At 46.8% G+C, this 9,574-nt stretch overlaps 1 protein-coding gene across 1 annotated transcript; it reads right to left on the reverse strand.

Annotated features, from left to right (window-relative positions):
• Positions 1-5,765: 5,765 nt before the first annotated feature.
• Positions 5,766-7,885, reverse strand: LOC115799873 (zinc finger BED domain-containing protein 4-like). The gene is made up of 2 exons (XM_030757174.1): positions 6,433-7,885; positions 5,766-6,297 (listed from the first exon to the last, which is right to left on the reverse strand). Exons 1-2 carry the CDS (start codon positions 7,812-7,814, stop codon positions 5,766-5,768), a joined length of 1,914 nt encoding a protein of 637 aa, XP_030613034.1. The 5' UTR covers positions 7,815-7,885.
• Between the last annotated feature and the right edge of the window lie 1,689 nt (positions 7,886-9,574).

Consider the following 9,574-nt stretch of genomic DNA (forward strand, 5'->3'; position numbering starts at 1 on the left):
TTTTCCCTCCTCACTGCTCTTCACAATCACCTTTGTTTAATCTGCCATGCTTCCTGTTGGCCAGGCAGGAAGCCTCTGTGCTTTAGCAGCCTGACTCTGACCCTCCACAGCTTCCTGCAGCAGATCTCTGTATGGATGCGCTGACTCGTGACCTGAGGATCTGGAGCCTCTCTCAGCAAACTGGAGCTCAGCTCAGAAGGTTTTTAAATTCTGTCCGCAGAGGAAGCACGAGAGCTGAAACTCAAAGATGAAGGTCCTCTCCTCCTGGCTTCCATTCATACCCTCATCATCACTCCCTCACAGTCAGAGTTCATCCCCTCCTCACCTGTTTGCTCTGACAGGTTTATGCAGCACAGGTCACTCGTTTCACTCGTTTGCTCAGAGATTTAAAATCATGGAGAAGGAAGCAAAAGGCCTGTAAATACTCCGGGTTCACCTGGGGCCGGATCTCTGAACAAACTGCCTCGGGCATCATGTGAGGTGCACTCTGTTGTCATGGAAACAAGGTACCCTTTGCTGAGCCGGACCGCTCCGGGTCGCAGTTTTCCTGAGAAAGCAGACAGCTTTGTTTTTGTGTGTGAGGTCACGCTGCCCTCAAACATCCAGCGCCGACTTTTCCACTCCTCAGATTTCTGTCTGAAGATCTCTGCGGCAGCTCGATGCTTTCTGAAGAGAGCAGCAGCCACGGGACTCACGCCGCACCTCTGTGCAGGCCACACCCTGCCGTGACCTTTAACCTGGCAATTAGTAGCTTCTCATGTTCAGCTGGAGTTTCCTCTGCTGGCTGAGAGTGGGCACGTGGGCCACAGGCCTAAATGTCAGCTGTAAATGCTGATAATGAGGTAAACGTTAGCCGCTGATGTGATGGATGGCGAGCGGGAACCCGAGGAAAAACGTCACAACAGCGTTTTCACAAAGTCTCGAGTACGTCACACGCCATCTGCATGAAACGGTGACCCGCGGTTTGAGCCGCTCTCTTAAATGAAGCGCCATCACCGAGGAGCACGACTTTTAATCTGAAATATTTAATTATCAGCAAACGCTGTAAGAAATGAGCCGTAATGAAGAGCTGCAGACTCGTGCCTGGACATCCCTCCTCTGCTCCGACTCCACTCACTGACTAATAAACACATGAAAGAATTAAGCACACAAGCCTGCAGAACCTGCAGAAGCAGAACAATCGGCACAGTTCCTGAATCCAGCCGAAGAGTCGGACTATGAAAGAGTGCACAGAGTTCCTCTGGAACTCAAAGTTAATTTAATCTGTTTCTGTCTGAGGAAACTTTAATGATAAAGCACTTCCTGATTCATGAATAAGGAGCGCTGAGGAAGCGCTGAGGGCTTAGGAGGATATTTTTATCCCCCGGTCGTCCTGTGGTTCCTCCCGAGAAAACTGCAACAATCAACTGACAATTCCCGGTTTCATGTGATCCGGAGGGGTGAGGGTCTCACTGGGAGGCTGGATTCAGGACTGGATCTAGAGCATGAGGATTAATCAGCAGCTTGTGAACATTGTCTCACATTTTTGGCATCACCATGCTGTGACCTGCTGATTCCTGCTCAGTAACCTCCAAATCAATCTGGAGCTCCGCCTTCTCGGGTGGTCTGTTAGTCCAACAAAGCTACAGCAGCCATATTATTGGTCAGATAATTACATTAAAAGGCTCCAACAGCTCCAACACGGTCTAGAGGTCCAGTTCAGGGGACTCCAGTTAGCTGAGGTGAAGCCTAGCAGACAGCTAGCAGCTACAGCCGCCTGTGTCGCCATCCACCTGTCAGTCAGAGAGGCCACGCCCCTAATAATGCAAACTTTAAGCCTTCATATAGTTTGAACAGGTGTCAGGAACTCACCCAATCCTGTTCCTTTTTGGGCGGTGTCTTGTTGCCTCTCCAGCTCACCTGTTGTCGCTTTCATTTGCACCAAAGCAGGTGAAATGGATTTATTATGCTTCCTTTAATTTCCTTCATTTTAGTTTAACTGGTAACTTGGTTCACATGTAGACGAACCGCAGATCAGCGCGACCCCCAGACTGAAGAAAGACCGTCTGTATCTCTGATGAGATTCCTCCATCCATCCGGTCTGCTCCTGGGCCCCGGTGTCACCACCTCCTCAGACCTTTATCTTCTCGTTAATGTGCTGTACGGGAGTGGACGCTCCCTAACTCAATTGCAAACTAAACTGCAGCATCAGACAAAGATTCCTAATTGGTTTACGGCCTCAGTGATGTGTGCATGAAGGCAGAGATATCGCTGCACTCTTAGACACTCGCTAACTCAGTTTGGCACCGCTGCAGGGATGAGCGCCGTATGGACCGTCCCTAACTCAGTTAGCACCGCTGTAACCCAATAACACTCGATGAGGAGGCAGACTGCATGTACCGTCAGCACCGTCCAACTGGGTTTAGTGTGTGAACTGGGAAATATGGATGTGTCAAAGCCACGTGGAACACACAGAGATGTAGCTCAGCAAAGGTACGAGGGTTAAATGTGCAGAGGCATCAGGACTGAGTGTCCAGGACAAACCACGACTGTGTGTTTATGACAAAGGAAATAACAGAGAAATGACTGACTGACTCATTGCAGCAGCTCTGCAGGGCTTCACACATTCTCCTAACAAAGATCCTGGTGTGGTCCTGCGATGACACTTAAAGTCTGTCAGATCAAACATGGGGGGCTCCCTGCTGTCTTTAGTGTCCTCAGCTGATCTGAAAAAACCTGCAGCAGCCTGCAGGTGTGAAACAGGAAGCCCAGGTCGGCATGCTAAAACCTGCAGTTCTTCTGCAGTCCAGCAGGGGCTCCTTTATTGTAACTCAGCAGGAAAGGGTCCACAACATTGCTCCTCTCTCCTCCAGAATAAGAGCCTCCCTAACCTGGAGTGACAGCCTCAGACTCAGAGGTGTTCATTTTCCTCCCGGCTCCTTCACCCTTGGCTGCACACCACCCTGTGTAAGCTGGAGGTCACATTTTTGCAGGCTAAACTGAACTGTGGGCACCTTCTCATGGAGCTGAAGCTTCCTCGCTGTACAGGAAGGCTTCATAAAGTAACACAAACTTGGTGCACAGCACATCTTAATAATATCCCTCACACTGTGACCTGATGTCTTTATCACACCTCCTCCTCTTCCTCAGTGTCACAGCCCTGACTTCTGACAGGAGAGCAGATGCCTCCTCTTCATTGTGTTAGAGCCCTAATGACTTGTGTGCACCACCTTACAGGGGTGCAGCAGATATTCTCTGATATTACCCCCCCCCCCCCCCCCCCCCCCCCCCTCAGCCTGAGTGCTGATGAAGCTGCTGTGTGATTAAAATGTTGCCTTCCTCCCTGACTCCAGCCCTCCTTCTCCTCCTGTGAGAAAACTGAGCAGCTATTTGTTCCCTCCTCCTTGTCATTCAGTCATGTGGTGCACATGTTGCTCCTCCTCTTCCTCACAGTGTTGAAGTGCTGATGAGGCTGCTGTGGGATTAGGGAGGTGCTCCACAGATGTTCCCCCGTGATTGATGGATCCATTTATTGTCTAAGGGCTGAATGTAATAAACTCATTAGGAGGATTGTGTGTGTGTGTGTGTGTGTTTGTGTGTGTGTGTGTGTGTGTGTGTGTGTGTGTGTGTGTGTGCGTGTGCGTGTGTGATCCTTCATCAGCTGATTAATGGTGGTTTTCTCCTCTCTGGGTGAGTCGCTGCGTCTTCCTGTTTCCTCAGGAAATGATGAGTTTGAGGTCCGACAGAGTTTCAATAATTCAGGAATTTTGTTTCCAGATTCTGACCTTTGATTTAGAGTTTCAGTCCAAACGGAGGAAGATGAGTAATTATTGATGGCATCAAACTGCCTTTATTTGCATGAGTACCTGCAGCTGTTACACCTGAGGTCTGAAGTTAAGCACAGAGTTGTACAAAAAACCACAAAAAGACACAAAGAAACAGAATATTAATACAAAAACAGACAAAAAAAGTTTCTGAATGATCACAAAAACATTTAAAATGACCACGCTCACACAAAATAAGAATAAAAGGCTAATGTGTGACGGCCCAGTGTTTGGTTAATTCTGATTCTTAGTTTGTTGTGTTTTCAGCTGTGTGCATTTTGTTCCAGTTACTGTTGTGTTTGTGGTACTCCTCCTCTCAGGGTACCTGTTCCTGGTGTACTCACTTCCTGTGTGGTTGTTCAGATTTAGTTCAGCTGTGCGTCGTTCCCTGCGTGTATCCCATCAGACTCTTCCCGTTACTCTTCCCTGTGGTTCCTGTGTTTTTCCATGGACTTTATTATTTTACTGCAGCCTTTGGAATTATAGTTTCAGCTTTGATCCCCACCTGAGTCTGCATTTGGGGCTATATATATATATATATATATATATATATATATGTATGTAGAGAGAGAGAGAGAGAGAGATATAGACATATACACACTGCTCAAAAAAATAAAGGGAACACTCAAATAACATCCTAGATCTGAATGAATGAAATATTCTCATTGAATACTTTGTTCTGTACAAAGTTGAATGTACTGACGACAAAATCACACAAAAATAATCAATGGAAATCAAATTTATTAACCAATGGAGGCCTGGATTTGGCGTCACACACAACATTAAAGTGGAAAAACACACTACAGGCTGATCCAACTTTGATGTAATGTCCTTAAAACAAATCAAAATGAGGCTCAGTATTGTGTGTGACCTCCACGTGCCTGTATGACCTCCCTACAATGCCTGGGCATGCTCCTGATGAGGTGGCAGATGGTCTCCTGAGGGATCTCCTCCCAGACCTGGACTAAAGCATCCTCCAACTCCTGGACAGTCTGTGGTGCAACGTGACGTTGGTGGAGTGAGCGAGACATGATGTCCCAGATGTGCTCAATGGGATTCAGGTCTGGGGAACGGGCGGGCCAGTCCATAGCTTCAGTGCCTTCATCTTGCAGGAACTGCTGACACACTCCAGCCACATGAGGTCTAGCATTGTCCTGCATTAGGAGGAACCCAGGGCCAACCACACCAGCATATGGTCTCACAAGGGGTCTGAGGATCTCATCTCTGTACCTAATGGCAGTCATGCTACCTCTGGCGAGCACATGGAGGGCTGTGTGGCCCTCCAAAGAAATGCCACCCCACACCATTACTGACCCACTGCAAAACCGGTCATGCTGAAGGATGTTGCAAATGCCAAGCGTCCTGCACGGTGTTGGGCTGTGAGCACAACCCCCATCTGTGGACGTCAGGCCCTCATACCACCCTCATGGAGTCGGTTTCTAACCGTTTGTGCAGACTAGGGTTTAATATTTTTCCCGAAAATGGCATGAATCAAATCCCGGGAAAAGACGAGCAATTTCCCGGGAATCCCGGGAAAAAGTGGGTTTTATTTATTTTTATTTTAATTAGGCCTTCTGTAGCCTGTGTCGGGCTTAACCTATTTTGATATTGTAGATATTTTACTCAACTCCATTTTAAAAGCGAAATATGTTTAAGTAATCTATTTCATGAGACCTTCTTCACACATTAGGCCCGTATTCTAATTCATGATTGTTAGTAAGTGGCTGCAAACGAGGAAAAGAAACACTCGAAGTTAAACAGATATTTCTTTATTGTTCAGGCATATATTATAGGCTATATAATGCAAGATAACAATATATAATAATATAAAATTAACAACAAATTAAAGAGGAAAAAAGTACAACTGTGTATTAAAACGCTTGAAACGGAGGCTGAACGTGCCTGAAATGAAAAGTAATGCTTTCGCATTAAACGAACCCTTCTGTCAATATTTCCTTAACTTTAACATTCGGAAGCTTTCTTTTTTTTCTGAAAGTGTGCTTTTAAGAAGCAGAGAGCATCGAGAGATTCTGCGCTTAAGCGATTTCGGAGTTTAGTGACAAATTGGCCACAGATAGAAAATGCTCTCTCCGCCTCCACGGATGTAGCCTGAACAGAATGCAGGGCATCAAACAACTGCTGCAGGTGGGGCGGTCTCCTGTTTGTAGCTTCGAACAGAGAAAACTCTTTGGTCAGAACTTTCATGAGGTCACCCTCTTTGATTTCATCTGACGCCGGCGTAGTGGTCATTGAAATGGCCTGCTGCAGATCCAATGCTAGGTTGAGGTTCCCTTCAGTTGAGACGTCTTCAGTCGGTGATGTAGGTCTGGCATCTGCATCACCCTTGCTCGCGCTCTCTTCGGAGAAACGGCCGAGGAAAAGACGCTCCACAAGTCCCTTAGCCGTCCGTATCAGCATCTGTCTTGATGGCATGGTGAAAATCTCAGTGGGCCTTGGTGCTGGTGCGCCTAGAACACCGGGATCCAGAAGGTACCTGCCAAAAAATATAGTAATGAAAATGAGCGGATTGACCAAGGCCTCATTCTCCGATCACAAAATTAATAGGCTACGTTACTACTACTACTACTACTACTACTACTATAATAATAATAATAATAATAATGCTCACCTATACAAAGATACCAAGTTCTTCTGTCTCCGTTCCATGAATCTCCTCTCAATCGCATCCCTCATTTCAAGGCTCAGGGGGGTGTCCTGCTTTGTCAACTGGTCAATCATGAAGATGAAAATCCCATCAGCTTTAACGAGGGTGGTGTCACGGTTACAAAGCGATTCGACTCCCATCTTCACCGGCTTTAAGCAGGAGCTGAGTTGCTGAATGAGTGCAAGCTCTTCGTTGGTGATGATTAGTGCATTGTTGATATCAACGAGGGTCTTCGTCACTGGTCTGTGTAGTGCAATGTAGCGGTCCAGCATGTCAGCCAAACTGTTCCATCTGGTGCGACAATCCAAGATGAGTGCCAACTCTTTCCCCTGGTCTTGTTTGACACATTCCCTCAGCTTGTCGTTGCTGACTGGGGATTTGTGGAAGTGCCTCGCAATTTTACGCACTCGCTCCACGCTCCTGTACATGTCCTCTCTCACTGACCGATACCCATCCTCGCACACAGCTAACTCGTCATCAGAGTCTTCACTGCTCTCCTCCTCTTCTTCACTTGCTTTGCTCTCTCCATCAGAGGTGGCACGGTGGTAGAGCACATCTGTGACAGCCAGGTGAACTGCGTGGGCATAGCACAGCTGTAATTCCGGCAGCACCAGTCTCCCAAACTTCACCATCACTGATGCTCCATCCGTAGTGCAGCACACAATGTGTTGGTTCATGTCAAGCTTGAAACATTGAAGCTGATCGTCAACCAATGCTTTCACTTTTTCTGCTGGCATTGTTCCACGGACATGTATGACACCTAAATTCCAGTAAGTTTGCGCACCGTGCACATTTATGCTCATGTACCGCTTATGTTGGGAAGAAGTGTATTCGTCAATGGTCAACGAAAAACGCAACCCTTTCTTCACCATGTCTTGGAACATTTCGGCCAGTTTAATTTTCTCCTCGTTCGCAAACACTCTAACCTGCTTGGAGATTTCTGTGGGATTCTTTGGGAGAGTGTAGCCATCCCTCTTGAGTGCTGATCTCAGATACTCACATTTCGCCATACTATTAAAGGAGAATCCATCGAAAGCTGCCATCTCCGCTAGTATTTCTTCAAGAGACTTGCTGCTAACTCGGCTAAAGTAGCCATCCAGCATTTTAGCACGTTTTGAACATGATGGCCTTTCTTCGTGTTTGTCATGTTTGGACTCTAAATGTCTGCGTAGTCCGCTTGTTGATCCACCAGAACATTTGACGACTCGGTCACACAACATACATTTGGCGCTGTCATTATCTATTTTTGTAAAATGCCCCCACACAAAACTGTTCGTAGACATCATTGCCTGTATGCGCCTCGCTTCTGCTGAGTTACCGCAATACCGTAAGTACTGTTGACTCATCACCCCATCAATGTTACCGTATGACAACAAATCGACGTGTGCGACTTTTTTCCCGGTTTCCCGTCTTACGTTTCCCGGGAAACGGGAAATGGTTCTGATCGCATTTCCCGGGAATCCCGGATCCCGGGCTTAAACCCTAGTGCAGACGCATGTACATTTGTGGCCTGCTGGAGGTCATTTTGCAGGGCTCTGGCAGTGCTCCTCCTGTTCCTTCTTGCACAAAGGCGGAGGTAGTGGTCCTGCTGCTGGGTTGTTGCCCTCCTACAGCCTCCTCCACGTCTCCTGGTGTACTGGCCTGTCTCCTGGTAGTGCCTCCAGCCTCTGGACACTGCGCTGACAGACACAGCAAACCTTCTTGCCACAGCTCGCATTGATGTGCCATCCTGGATGAGCTGCACTACCTGAGCCACTTGTGTGGGTTGTAGAGTCCGTCTCATGCTACCACGAGTGTGAAAGCACCACCACCATTCAAAAGTGACCAAAACATCAGCCAGAAAGCATAGGTACTGAGAAGTGGTCTGTGGTCCCTACCTGCAGAACTACTCCTTTACTAAGTGTGTCTTGCTAATTGCCAATAATTTCCACCTGTTGTCTATTCCATTTGCAAAACAGCATGTGAAACTGATTGTCAATTCAATTCAATTTTATTTATATTGCGCCAAATCACAACAAACAGTTGCCTCAAGGCGCTTTTTATTGTGGGTAAAGACCCTACAATAATACAGAGAAAACCCACCAGTCAAAAACGACCCCCTATGAGCAGCACTTGGCGACAGTGGGAAGGAAAAACTCCCTTTAACAGGAAGAAACCTCCAGCAGAACCAGGCTCAGGGAGGGGGGGTCATCTGCCGCGACTGGTTGGGCTGAGTGTTGCTTCCTAAGTGGACAGTTTGATTTCACAGAAGTTTGATTTACTTTGAGTTATATTGTGTTGTTTAAGTGTTCCCTTTATTTTTTTGAGCAGTGTACTTATATACATAGATACATAGATATAGATACATAGATATAGATACATAGATAAATAGCTTGGTGTTGGCTCTCACTGCGGTATTGTATCACTTCCTGTTCCTGTTTCGGAGCACAGTCGTGTTTTGCTGTCTGTTAGCTGTTAAATCTGTATAGCTCAATCTATCTGGATAACAACATATTTCAGTGTAATCTTCACCTACTTTATCTAGAGCACACTCTCTGCTGATTCACCTGTATTCACATTATTCACTTTATTTGTTTTTAGAAATTTGCTAGCTTAGCGCAGCTAGTAGCTTAGCTCTTAGCAGGTGACATTCATGGAAATTAGCACTGCTGCCTCACAGTTAGAATACCATCTGGAAGGCCTGGGTTCGATTCCACCTTAGCCCAGGCCCCTCCCTCTGTCTGTGTTGAGTTTGCATGTTCTCCCCGTGCTTGCATGGGTTTTCTCCGGGTACTCCGGTTTCCTTCCACATTCTGAAGACATGCACTTACTGGGGTTAGGTTAATTGGCTACACTAAATTGCCCATAGGTGTGAATGTGAAAGGTTGTTTTTCTCTTTCTGTTAGCCCTGCGACCTGTTCATGGTGTACCCTGCCTCTCGCCCTATGACAGCTCGGATAGACTCCAGCCCCTCTGCGACCCTGAACAGGATAAGCGGAAGCAAATGGATGGATGGCTAAGGCTAATCGTAGATTTGGTAAGATCATTATTCACATTGGCAGTAATGACACCCAGTTACACCAATCGGAGGTCACTAAAATTAATATTGACTCGGTGTGTAACTTTG

This window comes from Archocentrus centrarchus, chromosome 20, assembly GCF_007364275.1.
Source record: "Archocentrus centrarchus isolate MPI-CPG fArcCen1 chromosome 20, fArcCen1, whole genome shotgun sequence".
In the NCBI taxonomy this organism is placed as follows: domain Eukaryota; kingdom Metazoa; phylum Chordata; class Actinopteri; order Cichliformes; family Cichlidae; genus Archocentrus; species Archocentrus centrarchus.